Source organism: Eucalyptus grandis, chromosome 8, assembly GCF_016545825.1.
Source record: "Eucalyptus grandis isolate ANBG69807.140 chromosome 8, ASM1654582v1, whole genome shotgun sequence".
Taxonomy (NCBI): Eukaryota; Viridiplantae; Streptophyta; class Magnoliopsida; order Myrtales; family Myrtaceae; genus Eucalyptus; species Eucalyptus grandis.
In genome coordinates, this window is record NC_052619.1 from 3,399,340 (window position 1) to 3,417,903 (window position 18,564).

At 38.5% G+C, this 18,564-nt stretch overlaps 3 protein-coding genes and 1 pseudogene across 3 annotated transcripts; 1 reads left to right on the top strand and 3 right to left on the bottom strand.

The window, feature by feature from the left end:
• Positions 1-7,131: 7,131 nt before the first annotated feature.
• Positions 7,132-9,483, bottom strand: LOC104416182 (pentatricopeptide repeat-containing protein At4g39530-like). The gene has a single exon (XM_039300970.1). The coding sequence runs from the start codon at positions 8,755-8,757 to the stop codon at positions 7,153-7,155; it is 1,605 nt and encodes a 534-aa protein (XP_039156904.1). The 5' UTR covers positions 8,758-9,483; the 3' UTR covers positions 7,132-7,152.
• Positions 8,758-9,716, bottom strand: LOC120287710 (pentatricopeptide repeat-containing protein At4g39530-like). Its single transcript, XM_039300971.1, has one exon. It carries the CDS (start codon positions 9,703-9,705, stop codon positions 8,782-8,784), a length of 924 nt encoding a protein of 307 aa, XP_039156905.1. The 5' UTR covers positions 9,706-9,716; the 3' UTR covers positions 8,758-8,781.
• Positions 9,717-12,879: 3,163 nt separating this feature from the next.
• LOC120287709 lies at positions 12,880-13,922 on the top strand (annotated as a pseudogene).
• A 1,020-nt stretch (positions 13,923-14,942) lies between these two features.
• LOC120286582 lies at positions 14,943-18,330 on the bottom strand. Its single transcript, XM_039298868.1, has 5 exons — positions 18,288-18,330; positions 17,868-18,036; positions 15,861-15,905; positions 15,474-15,536; positions 14,943-15,187 (listed from the first exon to the last, which is right to left on the bottom strand). Exons 1-5 carry the CDS (start codon positions 18,328-18,330, stop codon positions 15,103-15,105), a joined length of 405 nt encoding a protein of 134 aa, XP_039154802.1. The 3' UTR covers positions 14,943-15,102.
• Positions 18,331-18,564: the final 234 nt, after the last annotated feature.

Genomic DNA, 18,564 nt, shown 5'->3' on the forward strand with positions numbered 1-18,564 from the left:
CTAAGACTCACAAGCATGATCCCATTTCCTGAGGTGCAATACGATGATGAGCTATCTGCTCGGATGAACATTTTCTAAGAGTAAACTGTGAAACGCATGTCTTTTTTTATTTCACATGAATCAAGAAGAGGCTGCATATGAGAATGTCTAGAAAAAGATGTGCGGAATACAGGGAACTGAAATAATTATGCTATGCCAAGAGAATACCGAAGTATTATGACACATTACATGTGGATCTTGTGTATCACGAGCGACTCAATTTCTTTGCTTAAAAGTACTTAGAACAGCGAGCATGTTTTCTAATCAAGCCTTTGCCGCTCCCTATTCTGGAACCATGATTAAAATAGAGGGAAAAGAAGAAATGAGTCTCATTTGCCTTTGAGGAATATAGAAAGTAGAAAGTCCAAAGATAGAACAAGAAGAATTGAAATTAATTCTCTGTTAAGTAGATGATGTGAGAATGTTCTTTTTTATCCCTTTTTTTTTATTGAGAATGAAAGACTATCTTCTTTATAGTTCATTACCATGTACTCCAAACAAATATCAATCATGGGATACAGATTGGTTTGTTTTGTAATTAATTTGAATACCACGGTGAAATTATTGGCAGAATAATGAAATTACCATGATTTTCTCCCTCAAATTTAACTATAGAAACCTTATTGACCGAGTTGTGACCATGCTATGCAAATAAATGCACAAGTAATGCCAGTAGAGAGCACTGAGATTTTATTACTAATTCTTGCTACAAATAAGAAATTAGGCATATGTATGTACTATGTTTGTAAAGATGAAATTTCATCGAGTATTATTAGTCATGTGACACACAAGTGAAATCCAACATGTTGCATGATTACATGACGAGAACATATGATGAATTAAGGTTGAAGAACTTTCGAGTTGTACAATGAATGATTCACACACATATAAACCTTTCCGGAGGCAAATAACGTACAAACAAGTTCGATAAGCTGAATAAGAAAAGAGGACTCACTCCAATGTCCATCAGGAGAAGGATGACTTCCATACACTCTTGAATATGGAGGTGGGTCTCTCACATATGATGGTGGAGCTACATGTGTAAGATGATATTCAATCAAAATCGTTATGAAAGTTCAGACTCTACCCAAAATTATTAAATGATTAGTGCAATAATACAATTGTAATACAAAGTATAATGAAGGGCTTAGTACATTATCAATGTTAAAAGTTGTGTACGGTGCTCACTTTGGTGCCAAAAGTTTATTTTAGATCACTTAAGTGCCAAAAAGTTTGAAAAATGATCATGTTAGTGCTAACTCTAATGTAATTGACCAGAAATCCGACGTGGCACTTTTTTTTTATTAATTTTTGAAGCTGATGTGGCTCACCAAAGAGTACAGTCAGCATCTAAACCACAAAACAATGTCGTTTGGCGTCTTTTCCCCAAGTCAGAACCCTAAATCCCTAAATTGAGAGAGAGAGAGAGAGAGATGAAAAAAAAAACACATAGTTCCTTATATACTCAATCTACATATATTTTCAACCAAAAAAAAATCTGCATATGTTAGAAAGATTACAAATGAACAAAGCGAGCTCAACTTGCTGACTAGAAAAGAGTAAGCAGGACTTGCAAATGAATGATAGATTCTAGCAATATGTGTAGAAAGTTAAACAAGTTGACTTGACACTTGAGAGCGAGATTACAAGATAGCAAGAAGAAAATGGTGATAAGAGAAGATGATGAAGTTGATGGACGGAAGTGCATTTATGCAAGCACCGAGATTTTGCTACTAATTCTTGCTATAAATAAGAAATTAGACATATGCACGTACTATGCTTGTGGAGATGAAATTTCATAGAGTATCATTCATCATTTAACGCACACACAAAATTTGACATGTGACATGATTGCATGACTAGAGAAAATTTGATTAATTAAGGTTAAAGTGCTTTTGAGCGAGCATAATATGATGTATGATGAATGATTCATACATGTATAAACCATTCTAGAGGCAGACAACATAATGGAAAGGTTCAAGATATGAAGTAAAAAAGCACTCACCCGCGTATATTCCAGCATGGTGATGATCGCTTCCCTTCGTAGTGCTAACTGCATGTGCAAGACAATATTCAATGAAAATCGTTATGAAATATCAAATACTATGTGATGAAAAGGGTCGAGATATGGAGTAAAAAGAGAACTCACAATTATTGAGAAAATTATATAAAAAGTCTTAAATCTATTGCACTTTTGCCAATTCAATCCTAAATCTTTTAATTTTGTCAATTGATTATTGACATTTTTACCTTTTGTCAATTGAGAATTCACTAATGTGAATGGCATCTAGCATGGTCAATACTGATAGGGACGAATTTTAATAATATTTTAATATTTTTCGATTTTTCGATTTTTTATTGATTTTCCTTTTTTCCTTTTTTTTTTTTCTTTTCAGCGTGGCCTTCTGCGTGAGGGTCCTGGGCAGCCTCGCTTGGATCTGGGCGCGTGGCTTTTCGGCTGTGGCTTCCTCTTCTCAACATGAACGATCCTCTGCTCGCCGTTCCGAATTTGGGGGGCAAAAGAAATATGGCAAGAAAGTTCAACCAATTCCCATCAAGGAAAGTGTGATTTTCGAGCAAAGGAAGGTGAGATTTGAGGCGCTAATTTTTGCGAAATTGGGAAGCGAATAAGGGACACATATTCTGGAGATTCTCGGCCAGGGAACAACAGGGAAAGTAGAGAATCAAGCGGTTCAACGCGGCTGAAGAAATCAATTCAATGGGGACTCGAGGGGAAACCGTAGGTTGGCAGAATGAAAGAGATTGTCGGAGTCTTCTACAAGGGAAGTTTGAGTAAAAAAGGGGGAAGGGAAACAAGGGTTGAAGCTCATGGGAAATGGGCAAAATTTTCTAGAGGGAAAGCAATGACTTGTGGGAACCGAAGAAAACAAACGATGAAGAGAAAGAGCTGGTGAAACAGTTCGTGCGAGGACGCGAGGATCACCGAATCAACCAGAGCGGCCACCTTCTGGTAAGGAGAGCCATAAGTGATGGCATCAATGCAGCGTTTGAAAGAATCTCTCTTTCGCACGTCACTGCTCTCTCGTCGAGTAGAGGATCGCTCATGTTGCTAAGAGGAAACATGAAAAGCTACGCACCCAGATTTGGACTAGGCTGGTCGTGACCCTCACCCAGTAGGCCATTGCCAGCCACAATTTTAAAAAAAAAAAAAAAAAAAGGATAAAGAGAAAAAAAAAAGAGCAAAGGAAAAAGCAAATTAATTAAATTAATTAAAAAGTTCAAAAAATATTATAACATTATTAAAATTATCTACGTTAATGCCAACCGTGCCACATAGGTCAGTTGGTGTTCACGTCAGCAATATTCCAATCAAAATTGATTAAATGAACTCAATTAATAAAAATGTGAAAAGAATTATGACTCAATTGAAAAAGTGTAATAAGTTTTGGATTTGTTGAATAATTTTTCTCACAATCAGGAAGATCTAGATCTGTAAACAAGAAGAAATTCGATGGAAATCGTTATGAAGGATTCAAACAATGCTCAAAATTATTAAATGATTCGTGCAACAAAATATCCGAGACACTTTAAGAAAAACACCACGATTTATGGAACTTTCTGCATGTTCTTGCGTCATGCCTAACGAAATCCACGTCCCCCTCCCTTATTGAAAGCCCAAAGCCCAGAAAAGAATAATCACTTACATAGAGTCCTGCCGGGCGATTTAAACCCAGTGAAGCCAGCCAAGGCCCCTAGAAGGAACAGGGAGATCATGCCTAACGAAATCCACGTCCCCCTCCCTTATTGAAAGCCCAAAGCCCAAAAAAGAATAATCACTTACATAGAGTCCTGCCGGGCGATTTAAACCCAGTGAAGCCAGCCAAGGCCCCTAGAAGGAACAGGGAGATCATAAGCCAGAGCAAGCAGAAAATCATGATCAATAACTAATAAAATGAAAAATGACACAAATGACCCATGAACTTTAATTCAATGTACTGCATCATCCATGAATTATTTAACTTCATCCCTGAACTTATATTTAATATAGCAAAATTGTTCGAGCGATGATAAGAAAAATAACATGATGTATAAAACTTTCTCTATATTCTCAGGTCATGCCATGTCAACTACAGTTCCATGGAATCATGATCCTCAATTTGTGTCCACCTCCATTATTAGGAGCTTGGAGCACCAAAAAGAAAAATCACTTACGGCAATAGGCCCCTGGAAGGGTAAGGAAGATTAGAACCAAGAGCAAGCAGAACATGGCTATAAGAGAAGATGATGATGATGCTGATGAAGAGAAGTGCATTTTTGCTGTCATCTTTGGGTGTGTGGGTAAGTGGGTGGGCGGGTGGGTTTATTTAATTTCTGACATAGGTAAAGCTCAATTAATCAGTTGCATGATCTACGTTGAGTAAATGAAGGGATAGAAAAAAACTTGAAAAGTCTAATCCGAGGAAGAAGACATGAAAGTCTTCCATCTTTGGATTTTCGTACATTGAGTAAACGAAGTAAGAAGAAACTAAAGAAGTCTTTTTATTCCGTCTCTTTGTATGTATTGTATCAACCACATGAAGAGAGCATGCAATGTGGTGGGTTGAAAACAGTTGTGGAGGTACCTGACCTCGGTAAGCCTTAGCTCATAAGCACGCGATTTCCAAAATCACATTCACACTATGAATAATAGTCTCAAATGGTCCTCATTGAATCGTCAATCATGTGGTCTTGACACTAGTTTTGATTTATTTTATTCCGGTCATAACTTTTGTCAGACTCGAAACTTCTACAAAAAAGGATAAGACTTTGTAAGTCTTTAAGGACAGTGATATCCATCATGGCAAAGCCTAGATCAGAGAGAGAGAGAGAGAGCAAAAAAAAAAACAATTCAGTCAATTTGCAGATGTTACAGAGATCATAAATGAACGAAACAAGCTCAACTCACTAATCAGCAAAGAATAAGCATAACTTTTGAGTGAATGATAAATTCTAGCAATGTGTGAAGAGAGCTAAGCAAGCTGACTGGAGACTTGAGAGCAAGGTTCCATCGCAGCCAATTGTTCAGTTATGTTCATGTCAACGTCACGAAATATAGCAGATATCATGAAGGGAAATCACGAAATATAGCAGATATCATGAAGGGAAATCAGATCAAGTTCTTGCAAGGTTTTAAAGTTGCCAAAGACTAAGATATTAATAATGAAAAAAAAAACAAAAGGTTGAAGAAACAGCTCTTGAAGAATATTATAATTAGAAAGAATTAAGAAGATTGTGAATGGTCTTCACCTTTGAATGTTCCACATGGAGTAAATTAAGGGTAAGAAAAAACTAGAGAAGTCTACTCAAGAAAGGAGACTTGAAAGTCTTCCATCTTTTGATTTTCTACATAGAGTAAACAAAGGGTAAGAAAATACTTGAGCAATCTAATCAAGAAAGGGGCCTCAAAGTCCACAAACCTTTTTGAATCTTATTCACTCTCTTTGTGCGCATCTTATCATTCCCATGAAGAGAGTGTGCAATGTGGTGGGTTGAAATTAACCATGGAGGTAACTATCCTCGGTAAACCTCAGCTCATAAGCACACGATTGTCCAAAATCGCACTCACGCTATGGATAGTAGTCTAAAGTGATCCTCATTTAACGTCAATCATGTGGTTTTGATACTAACTGTGACTCATTTTATTCCAATCCTTGACTTTTTATTGGACTCGAAACCTCTACAAATAAAGATAAAACTTTTTATGTTTTGAAGGCAAGTGATTATGGTTATAGGATTTATCCTGGCAAAGCCTAGATCAGAGAGAAATCGAGAGTGAAAAAAACACAGTTGCCAATATAATCAATTTGCATATGTTAGAAAGATCAACTTTCTAACTAGCGAAGAGTAAAGCATAACTTGTGAATGAATGATAAATTCTAGTGATATGTGAAGAGAGTTAACAAGCTGACTTGAGGCTTGAGAGTGAAGTTCCATGGTAGCCAATTGTTGGGTTGTGTTCATGTCAACATTACGAAATAGAGCAGATATCATGAAGGCAAATCAGATCAAATTCTTACAAGGTCTCAAAGTTGCTGAAGACGAAGATATCAAAAAGAAATATTCAAGAGGTTAGAGAAACAACTCTCCAAGGGGATTCTCATTACAAAAAACTAGCAAGATCATGAATTGTCTTTGGATCAGTTGAGGCACATTGATCCATCCTCTCCATTGTCTTGCTTGTCTAGCATGTTTTTGTAGCACGAAAGTCTTCATCTTCACATTGAAAGGAGGGAAGAGAAAAGCTAAATGTAGTGACTAGTTGAGGTGACTTCTGAACAGATGCTGTTCTCTCTATGTGGCCATTGTGAGTATTGAAATGCTGAAGTTGTTGACCGAGGAGCTGACAATATCAGATACGAAAAACTACTCGCGAATTCTGGTTTCTTCCTTACTTGTCACTAGATGAAAAACCGTGTGTTGCCCTATAACTAATTTTATTGTATTCATACATCAAATATTAAAGGTGGGTTTGATCAAGATATCATAAATTCCACAGGAAACTAACTCTCAAGTTTTTCATTCTGTGGTTGGTCAACCTGAAAATCATCATGTTGACGTCCTGCATTAACAGAGTGAGTCTCCACCAGGAGCATTTCTGGTTGGTCATTTTGTGGCTGCAGGCAGTGGGTTAATCTCTCTATATCTCAGGAATAGGTCATTTGCCCTCTTCTTCAACTATATTGCCCCCTTCTAAACTACAAACAGAGTGTAGCTCATTAGTTCATCCAATCTTCACGAGTCAACCATGCCACTGGAAGTCTTAGAGTCGCATCAATTCCTCATGACTCAAGTCTCTTTATAAATGTTTGGAGACATCTTTGCAACTTCAATGCTGAGGATTAATTCGCATACAATGAAATCTAAAATCGTCAATATTCACCACTTAGTAATGACAATTCTAAATTATATCCCAGCAGCTGCTTCTCCGGAGAAATATCCTCCTCACACCACGAAGAGGGATCTCATGTCTCAACATATCAGATGGAAAACCCAAGTCAGACAGATGATGCGGATACTTCAAGAATACCAATCATGTCCTAGCATCATATAGCTGGAAGGTTACACATAATGTGAGCATTTGCAGTATAATATTGTCCCGTTACTAATTGTCAGTCAATCGTCTATGATAACAGCAGCATCGTTTGGCACATAACCGATCTCTTTTATCTGAAGAATTAAATAGTGCAAAACTGAATAAATCAAATCAGCCTCATAATGAGTCCAGTCTCTAGCAACAAACACATGAGCCTCATTATTAACTTCTATCCAACTTTTTCCTGGTTCTTTTAGGACTCCAGTTTCGTCCATTCTCTGCCTCACCTTCTTGACATCAAACCACATTCCTTTTGATGCAAATATATTCGAGAGAAGGGTATAAGATCCAGTATCCGTCGGGTCCAAAGAAATTGCCATCTTGGCAGCATACTTTCCTAATTCGCTGTCACCAGCATTCCTGCATGCACTGAGCAAGCTCCTCCATACCAGTGCCATCGGTTGAATTGGCATTGTCTCGATGAAATCCACGGCATCCTTTAGTCTACCAGCTCGGCCAAAAAGGGAGACCATGCAAGCATAATGTTCGGTCCCCGGTTCAATTCCAAGCCCACGCATCGAGTTATAATGATGCAATCCATCTTCCACAAGCCCCGCATGGCCACATGCAGAGAGGATGCCCACATATGTGATGTAATTCGGTTTCACTCCTGTGATTATCATTTCCTGAAATATCTGGAGAGCAGCCTGTGCTTCTCCATGTTGTGCATATGTTGTGATCATGGAGTTCCAGCATGCAACATCTTCACAAATAGCGAGGTCAAATGCTTTCCTGGCCTCCTGAATACTTCCGCATTTAGCATACATATCCACAAGAGCATTCGTGACAAATGGGTCAAAATCCAAACCGCACTTTATAATCTGGCTATGGAACTGTTGACCATGTTGGAGACTTGCTAAATTGCTTGATGCTGTGATAAGGGAAGTGAACGTGAATTCGTTGGGTCGTTTTTCCGATAACTGTAACTCTAAGAATAATTTGAAGGTCTCCTCATTTTCCATTTGCTGACTATATCCAAAGAACATTGCATTCCAAACTACGATATCTCTATCGTTCATCTCTTCAAATACTAGCCTTGCGTCTCGGACTAAAGAAGACTTGGAATAAACATCAATCAGTGAACTTCCTGCAAATAAGTCCATAGAAATTCCAGATTTACTTGAGAGGCCATGAACTTGCTTGCTCAATTCCAAGGCGAATAAAGCAGTTGATAATCCAAGGATGCTGACGAATGTCAATGGAGTTGGGAAGAACGATGCAAGCCTCATACTATGGAAGAGATCCAATGCTTCCTCTAGTTTCTCTAATCTTGAGTAGCCTTCGATCATTGCATTATAGGAGACAACATTTTTCCCATCCATAACATCAAAAACTTTCCTAGCATCCTCTAGGGCATTGCATTTCGCATACATATCTATCAAGCCATTTTTGACGAAATCATCAAACTCTAAATTGGCCTTGATCGTGTAAGCATGAACTTGCTTTCCCTGCATTAAGGCCTCGAGCGAGCCACATGATGTGAGAACACTGGTGCAAGCAAATGCATCAGGATTCCAACCCAATCCAGTCATCTCCAAGAAAAGCTTCAATGCTTCCTTATCATACGAGTTCTGCATGTACCCAGAAATCATCGTGGTCCAAGAAATCATATTTCGAACTTCCATATGGTTGAATAGCCTCCGAGCTGTTCATGCCATGCCAGATTTTGTATAACAATCGATCAGCACATTAACCACCGAAATGTCCATCTCTACTTCTCGCCTCAGTATATGAGCATGAATTTGCTTGCCACCTTCAACAAACTCAAGTGCTGAGCAAGCACTTAGAACGCTGGAAATCACGTATTTGTCAGGAAGAAGGCCAGCATCTATCATCTGGCTAAACAACTGCAGAGACACTTCACTTCTCCCACATTTCACATGCCCGCTTATGATCGCAGTCCAAGTAACATCAGTCTTATCCAATAAACCATCAAAAACTGATCTCGCCCCATCTATCCCACCATTATTCGCATACAGAAAAACCAGAGAAGTGCCAACATAGACATCCTGACCAAGACCGGCCTTAACAACGAAACAATGCACCTGAACTCCTTCATCAAGGCCACCCGACTGTGCACAACCACGGATCAGACTGGCCAAAATATACTCATTCGGCCTCTCGACAGAGCCTCTCTGAAACTCCACAAAGCTCAAGAGCGCTTCATCGCAACAACCATACCGGGCGTACATCGAGATCACCGTAGACCAAGTGATCAGGTTCCTCTCGGGGATATTATCGAACGCCCTTCTTGCATCCCGTAAAGCCCCGGACCTCGAGTATGAATGCAGCAGAACGTTGGCAAGGAACACGTCGTGCTGAAACCCCCAGACGACGATTCGGCCGTGGAGCTTCTTGCGGTAGCGAATGGGGTCGTCGGCGTCGGACGCGGAGGCGGGCGACAACTGCAAGAGCTCGGCGAATTCGCGCCGCTTGGCCCGCGAACCGGGAACCCGGCGAGGGGGATCTCCACCGGGAAGGTGGAGAAGGCAACGGAGGAGGGGCTCGCCGGTTTGGAGATCCTGCGACATTGTCGTGCGAGGAGTGCTCGACCGACCATGGCAGTTCGTCATCGTAGGTGGTGCATTTCGAAGTGTCAGTTGTTCCGTTGACGGTCCTGAAAACGGCGGAGGGCGCTAACCTGTGTGAAAATCCCATTTTTTAAATTTTTTAGATCTTGCTATATTATGTGAAAATTACCTCCAAAAATAATAATTAAAAAAATGGCACAATCTTTTATCTTGGAACGATTTTCCCAGAAATTTTCCAAATTTAAAAAAAGAAAAAAACTTATATAGACTTTGAAAATTAAATTATCTCCTTATATAAATAGACACTTCTTTTTTCGCTATGTCTGAAAAATTGTCATGAAAATTGCCATTAGAGTAAAATTTTATACATTTTTGGTATTTATCTTGCGAATTACTAACAAAGATTTCCTAACCATGCTTGAAATATGAGAAAATCTCAAATAATGACCCAAAGTAACTCTTGTTTCAAATAAGGATCCGAAGTGGCTAACAAGTCTCAAATAAGAACTTAAACCCGCCGACTAGCTAAAATGTTCACCGGCCGATGAGCGTGTGACATTTCCAATAGCCGGAATATGGGCAATTTTGTCCCAAAAAATTATAGAAAGAAATTAACAAACCCTAAAAACAAAACTCTCCAAACTCTTCACGTTCTTCTTTTTCCACTCTTCATCTGTTACATTCTTTGTCCCCTCTCGTTTGGAGAACCCAAATTCTCTATTGATGGAACAAGATCCCTATCTCCCTGAGTTCCAAAGGTACGTGCCCTCCCCCTCCTCCCCTCTTTCTCTCTCTCTCTCTCTCAATTTGAACGAAACCGACCTCGTTGAACAGGAGTGTGAATCAAAGTGTATAGCGAACCTAAGAAAAGATAATGAATAATCGAGGCCCTCGTGTTACACACGAGTGTCTCAATAACAAAAAGGTGGCTTTACTCAAGATTTGTCTTTTTCATTGGAAAGAAACAAAAAAAAAAAGATGTAAAAAAACAAAGGTTGGGGGTTTCGTGTTGTGTTTCAATTTGTGTTCCATTAACAGAAAATTTTCGTGCTCCAAGCGAGAGAGGACAAAGAACGGAGAAGATGAAGAGCAAAAGAAGAAAAACGTGAGAACATGAAGAGTTTTCCTTTTTAGGTCAAAAGAACGTAAAGAGTTTGGGGGTGGTTTTTAGGGTTTGTTAATTTCTATCTATATTTTTTTTTTGGACAAAATTGCCCACTGAAAATGTCACACTCTCGTCGGCCGGTGAATATTTTGGCTAGTCGGCAAGTTCACGTCCTTATTTGAGACTTGTTAGTCACTTCAGTCCTTATTTAGAACAACGGCCACTTCTGGTCCTTATTTGAAAAAATAGACTCACTTTGGATCCTTATTTGAGATTTTCCTTGAAATATCTATGGAAAAAGCTTAATTTGAGATGGGAAATTGTAACGATTTTTATCTTTAACTTTTAACAGTTACTTACCCCTAAAATCTATATTGTAATGATGTAGGAAATTAGTAAAGTGGGTAGGTCAACATAATAGATTCTCAGTTATTCTCAAAGTTTCGCCAAAAAAGGGTTGTTATCTTAGAAGAAATCTAGACGCTTACTATTCAGTAAAATCTGTGAATTTAATGGGGGTCATTGAAAATTGTCAAAATTAAATTATTTTTTTCCGACTAACAAAGTGAAAACAGCTCAATCATCTTTACCAAAAAAAAAAAAAAAACAGCTCAATCATTGGCCTGCCAACTATTACAAGAAGAGGACTCGGAGTCGCGATGGTCTTCCAGGTGAGCAGCAATCTCCTACGGCAAGCAACACAACAAGTGATGGACACATTAGGCGGCAGCCGTCGACATCAACATGATTTTGCTTATAACCTAAAAGAGGGTTCGATCCATCTGGAATACAACCTCGTGCATTACTCTTAAAAATATATATGACAAAATAATACGATGTAGATCTGAATTAAATATCTTGATTAACAAAAGAATAATTTGATTTTTTTTTATTTTTGTTTCAAGTAAGGCAGTGACGAATATGATAGAGAATAAAAAAAATTCTTTAAAGAATTATTAAAATTATGAGGATGTATCTCGATCAATCTTCCTATATGAAAATACAATCTATTTTTTTATTCACGATCGACACATTGTTCTTGTACAATACCTGAATCTATCCAAATGCATTTTTTAATCGAAAAAGTTATATATAATGATCTAGAGAGAGCTATATAAAAAAATAAAAAATAAAAGGCAAAGAATTAATTAACTAGTTTTGCCAACTGTGCAATTTTGAACTAAAGATCTTAGTCCTTCTTTTAGAATGCCGGACGCTGAAGTGTCAAAACTTGACACAAATTGACACTTAAGTATCAAAAGTTAGGAAAGTAACACTTAAACGTCAAAATATGAGCAAAATAGATCATTTAAGTGCTAACAGTAAGAAAATTCGACCAAAATACTTATATGGCGATTTTCCGGCGAGGCAAGTGCAAAATAACGTCGTTTTGCATGACGTACTAGACAAATGCAAAAACAACATTGTTTTACTATTAACATGAGTAAATAATTAATATAAAAACTAATTAAATTAAATTTAAAACTAAATTTATTTATTTTTAAAAAAGGAAGATAGTTGCAGGTGGCTAAGGGCTGCCTTTAGCCTCCTGCAACTGTCTTTTTCTTCTTCTTTTTAAATATATATAAATAATTTAATTTAATTAATTTTTATATTAAAATTCAAATCCATGCAAAAACAAAGTCGTTTTTGCATTTCTTAATTGAGTCAACTCTCTGGCGAGCCACATAAGCGAGCAAAATTAATAAAAAAAAATTACCATGTATGATTTTTGACATGACATGTTGAAAGTGGCACTCAAGTATCTCATTTTTAAATAAAAAAAATGACATTTAAGTGTCATTTTTCTAACTTTTAGCATTTAAGTGTCTCATCGTGCCAAGTTTTGGCATTCGGGATGTACTTTTGTCCCTTCTTTTATTTCTTTTTATATAGTATACAAAAAAGAAATTCGTATATCTAGGCAAGTCCATGAAGATTTTTGTGAACGTGTAAGTGCATGATGATGCGGTGGAATGATAATGCAGGGGACCTTTAAGATAACTTCAACACGTAGGAAAGAAAAAAAAAATCCTTTATCTATTTATCTTCTTGACTTTAAATCTATTTGCGATCACTTGCATCCCATTGATAAACCTGTGTCGGATGCTCATAAAGTCTTTAAATTGCTTGAAGGACTTGATGACTGTTGTGAGTAGTCCTCCACTTTTATCTCAAATTCAGCAGTTCATCGGTATCAATACAGTGATGTACTACAGCCCAACTATAGTCCAAATGGCTGGCTTCTCTTCCAACCAGCTGGCACTTCTCTCATCCCTGATTATCGCTGCCATGACAATTCCCTCTGGTGCATTCTTTGCAGAATCCTCTGATTCTACAAACGGGGTATGCGGGTGGCCCGCGATCATCGGTTTGGCCCTCTACATTGCTTGCGTCTCACCCGGGATGGGACCCGTACCATGGTAGGGAACTCAGAAATACACCCCGAGGCATATCGCGGAATATGTGGTGGCATGTCGGCTGCCGTCAATTGAATTTCGAACTTGATTGTGGCAGAGACATTTCTTAGCATCGCTGTTGCTGTGGGAACAGGTGCGACATTCTCGACTCTTGCGTGTGTAGCCGTGTTGGCCATCGTGTTTGTGGTCATCTTTGTGCCAAAGACGAAGGGTTGACTTTTGAAGAGGTGGAGAAGATATGGAAAGAGAGAGCTCGGGGAGGGGAAGTAGTAAAGGCAAAGAGAGTACGGAAGGCCTTCTTGAAGATGAAGCCTGAGTGGTAGAGGCCCTTGTTTATCCATTAGATAATGCAGGTATAGCATTAGAATGAGCATCCGGCAGATCCGCCCCTACGCCTGGAGTGTCATTTCAGGTTAGGGGCTCCATCGGATGTGGGCAGATTGCAGCTTAAGGAAATAAATGTGTATTCGAGATTTTGCATTGTCCTAAAATGCCAACTGCGAGTTTCTTAACTCTATCTGTCGGTTTAAATCATGTTATCTAGGTGGTAAGAAGAGTGAAGAGCACTGATTTAACTCATCCCTCCCTATGGCTCAATAGTAATACATGCTAGTGATGAGGGCAAGAGGATGAGCCGATAGGTAAAAAAGTCCAGAGTGAAATGTCCTTTTCTTTGTCAACAACTATATTGCTCGACAGGGATCTTCTTCTTGGCATTGTACATGCAAAATGATATAGACCACTGCATTTAGATATTATGTACATTTTCCCCTAGAAATCTATTTCACCTCATATATATTATGTACATTTGCTTGCAAAGGATAAAATAGGTAGGTGTTTACCGAAGATCAGCAACCAAAAAGTTGAGTATAAGTAGCCCTGAATTCTTAGAATGGACTCAGGCACTGCTCAATTTCTAGAACAGCCCTCATTCGTGGACGATGGATAAGTACGACTTGTGTACAGATCTTTTTCGAGCTAAAATTCATGGTTTGCCCCCAACAACTGCAATTTAACCCATATCACAGTTGCACCATTAGCAGCATTGTTTTAGCTTCGCAGCCCCGTTCATCCACCCTTTTCTTTGGCTAATTTTGAGTATTTGGACCTCTTAGAGCGCCAGGCTATTCTTATCAAGCAAAGTAGCCCACTTGTTGCAACTATATAACAGAAAATTGCCCAATAAGTCGTAAACCTATTGTACGGCGGTCAATATAATTTTAATTTTTTTTACATTTGCCCATTTAATCCTAAATTAAGATAGCTCTTCTAGTCAATTTTGGCCGGAAATCGTTGACGTGATGGTTCAATTAACGGCGCTGTCCTACATGGCACAACCGATACTGGTGTAGACAAATTTTGGGAAAATTGTATTGCTTTTCTAGTTGATAATCTGATAAAGGAGGGAGGGAGGGAGGGAGGGAGAGAGAGAGAGAGAGAGAGAATAAAGGGAAAAGGAAAAAAAGTATAATTTTTTGAAGAAAATATCCATGTCAACATTGGTCGTGCTATGAAAAATTGTGACGCCAACTTAATCGCTAAGTCAGCGATCTATGGCCAAATTGACCAAAAGTCTACATTGACAAATTTTGTAGAAAAGTTTGGGATTCAATTGACGAAATAAAAAAGTTTAAAACTGAGTTAATTGCTGTACAATATATTTAAGACTTTTTAAACAATTATCCCACCAAATAGCTGTCGAGATAGGAGGCTCCTCGGGTGGACCAATGAAATTGTCTCTGCTCGGATAAACATTTTTCAAGAGTAAACTGTGAAACTTATATGTTTATATTTCACTATCATCAAGACAAGTCTTACACGTGAGAATGTCTGGAAGATGATGTGCAGAATACAAGCAACTGAAATTATTCTGCTACGCTAAGAATGTATCAAGAGTATTATGACATATTACATCTATAGCACGATCTCGAGTGACGCAAAGTTCTTCGCTTGATGGCATCTGGAACGACCAACACGCTGTCTGATCAAGGATTTGCTCCTGCAACCATGTTTAAAATAAAGCGAAAAGAAGGAATGAGTCTCACTAGAAGAATTGAAATTAATTCTCTGTTAAGTAGATGATGCGAGACCGTCCTTTCTTCTTTTTCTTTTTCTATTGAGAATGCGAGACTATTTTTTTATTGCTCACCACCACACCCCCTCCTTAGTTTGGGACACTGTTAGTAATGTACTCCAGACAAATATTAATGATGGGATACACATTGGTTTATTTTGTAATTAATTTGAATAGTACAGAGAAATTATTGAAATAATGATGAAGTTACCATGACTTTTCCCTCACATATTTAACTGCACAAAACGTTATTGGCCAAGTTGTTGCGACCATGCTACACAAATAAGTACAGGAAGAGTGTCGGTATAGAGCAACAAGAATTTGTTACTAATTCTTGCTATACATAAGAAATTAGGCATACGCACATACTACATTTGTAAAGATGAAGTTTCATAGAGTATTAGTAATCGTTTGACGCACAAGTGACATTGAACATGTTACATAATTATATGACTAGAGAATATCCGATGAATTAAGGTTGTAGTGCTTTCGAGCAAGCGTAATATGATGCACGGTGAATGATTCACACATGTATAAACCATTTTAGAAGCAGACAACATGATAGAAAGGTTCAAGATATGGAGTAAAAAGGACTCACTCACATATCCCCCGCCAGGAGAAGGCTTGCTTCCCCACACTTGACCTGCCACATATGCAAGAAAATATTCAATGAAAATAATTATGAAAGATCAAATACTATATGATAAAAAGGGTCCAGATATGGAGTAAAAAGAGGATTCAGAATTATGGGGAAAATTGTCCAAAAAGTTCTAAACATGTTGCATTTTTACCAATTCAGTAATAAGCATCTTAGTTTTACTAATTGAATCCTAAACATTTTCACATTTTGCTAATTGGGTCTATCAGGCCAACTTTAGTTGGAATTCACTGACATGGACACCAAATTGCCCACGTGGCACAATCAATACCGACGTTGACAACTTTTAATAATATTTTAATATTTTTCAAATTTTATTATTTTTTATTTTCTTTTTCCAAATTTCCTTTTTTTCTCTTTTTGCGATAACCTTTTTGGGTGAGGGTCACAGCCAGCCTCTCTCGGATCTAGGCACGTGGCTTTTCGACTTCGGCTTCCTCTTCGCAACATGAACGATCCTTTACTTGCCATTCCAAATTTCGGAGGTAAACTAAATAGAACCAAGTCCATCAAGGAAAATTTGATTTTGGACCGAAGGAAGGTGAGATTTGAGGTGCTAACTTTTGAGAAATTGGGAAGTGAAAAGGGGACACATATTCTGGAGATTCTCGGCCAAGGAACAAGGGGAAAGTAGAGAATCAAGTGGTTCAACGCGCTGAAGAAATCAATTCAATGGAGATTCAAGGGGAAAGCCGTGATTACTGTGGTTGGCAGAATAAAAGAGATGTTTGGAGCCTTCTACAAGGGAAGTTTCAATAAAAGAGAAAAGAAAGGAGCCCCAGGTTGGGGGCCGGCGCGCGGGGGAAGCGGGGGGGCGGTGGGGAAGGAAAGCAATGACTTGTGGGAATTAACAGGTGGGGTTCGAAAGGAAAGGTAAAAGGATCTCTCATGCCATCATATCTGCCCAGATCGACCAGAGCGGCCGCCTTCTGTGAGGAGAGAGCCATAATCGAGGGCGTCGGATCAGTTATTGAAGCCATCTCTCCTCCACTCATCGCTGCTCTCCATCGAATAGAGGATGGTTCATGTTGTGAAGAGGAAGCCAAAGCTGAAAAGCCACCTGCCCGATCTAGGCGAGGCTGGCTGCGACCCTCACCCAAAAGGCCTTTGTGACCAGGCCAAGCCCCACTCAACTACCGCGAGGCCAGGTGACGCCACCGTGGGCAACGCCGACCTCGTTGTGGGTGGGCGAGGCTCAAGGGCCTCGCAAGTGGCCAACAAGGTCACCAGGCCTCATCTAGTTGATTGTCGAGGCCGGGAACCAGCTAGGGGAAGAAGAAAGGGAAGAAAGGAAGAGAAAAAAATTGTTTCTTGAGTTGTTCTTGAGAACAAGAAATAATTTTGTTTTTGTTTCTTATTTTTGTTCCAAATCTATTCTCGATAACAATTTGTTCCATGTTCTATTTATATTCCTCAGAACAAAAGATCATAAACAAGTGTTCCTCGGAGCGTTACCAAACAGCACTTTAATTTACACAAGATGAAAAAGTTTAGAATTCAATGGGCAAACTATGAAAAATGTTAGGACTGAATTAGTAAAAGTGCAATATGTTTAGGACTTTTTATACAGTTTTCCCCATGAAAGGGAGGATCCAAATTTGTAGGCAAGAAGAACTTCAATGAAATTCGTGATGAAAAATTAGATACTGCTGAAAATTATTGAATGATTCATGCAGCAAAATATCTGAGCAACTTTAAGGGAAACGTCACAATATATAGAATTTTCTGTATGTTCTCACGTCATGCCATGTGAACTCCATGTCCCCCTCCATTGTTGAAAGCTAAAAGATCCAACAAAGAAAATTCGTTGATAACAGCATGATATATATAACTCTCTATGTTCCCGTTTCAAGCCATGTCAACTACAGTTTCATGGAATCATGATCTTCAAATCATGTTCCTCGCCCTTATTGAAAGCTCAAAACACCAAAAATAAAAATCACTTGCCTTTTTGGGCCGAGGCCCCAGGAAGGAACAGGGAGATCATAACCAAGAGCAAGAAGAAAATGGTGATGAGGGAAAATGATGATGATGTCGATGAAGGGGAATGCATTTTTGCTGTCATCTCTGGGTTTGTGGGTAAGTGGGTGGGTGGGTGGGCGGGTATATATAATCTCTGACAGAGACAAAACTCAATTAATTAGTTGCATGATCTACATTGAATAAACGAAGGGATGGAAAAAAAAAAAAACTTGAAAAGTCTAAGCGGAGGAAGGAGACACGAAAGTCTGCCTCCTTTGTATTTTCTACATTGAGTAAACCAAGGGTAAGAAACCGACCAAAAAAAAAAAAAAAAAACCAAGAGTAAGAAGAAATTTAAAAGGTCTAATTAAGAAAGGGGATTTCTCAGTTTCCGGGTCCACATACCTTTTCGATTCTTTAGCTTCTTTGTATCTATCACATCATCCATCTAAAGAGAGCGTGCAAAGTTGTGGATTGAAAATAGCCATGGACATACCTAACCTCTATAAGCCTCAGCTCATAAGTGCTCAATTGTCCAAAATCGCACTCACACTAGGAATGGTAGTCTAAAACAATCATTATTTAAGTCATTAGTCATGTGGTTTTGATTCTATTTTTGATTCATTTTATTCCAATCCTCAACTTTTATCGGACTCAATTCTACAAATAATTATAGAACTCC

Coding starts and splice junctions, on each gene's coding strand:
- LOC104416182 (XM_039300970.1), bottom strand. CDS start 8,757: ATGGAAGTTCGAAATATGATTTCTTGGACCACGATGATTTCTGGGTAC.
- LOC120287710 (XM_039300971.1), bottom strand. CDS start 9,705: ATGACGAACTGCCATGGTCGGTCGAGCACTCCTCGCACGACAATGTCG.
- LOC120286582 (XM_039298868.1), bottom strand. CDS start 18,330: ATGGATGATGTGATAGATACAAAGAAGCTAAAGAATCGAAAAG. Junction 15,906..17,867: donor TGGGGCCTCGGCCCAAAAAG/GCAAGTGATTTT, acceptor CATATGTGGCAG/GTCAAGTGTGGGGAAGCAAG. Junction 15,188..15,473: donor TATGTGAGGGAAAAGTCATG/GTAACTTCATCA, acceptor ACATGGTTGCAG/GAGCAAATCCTTGATCAGAC.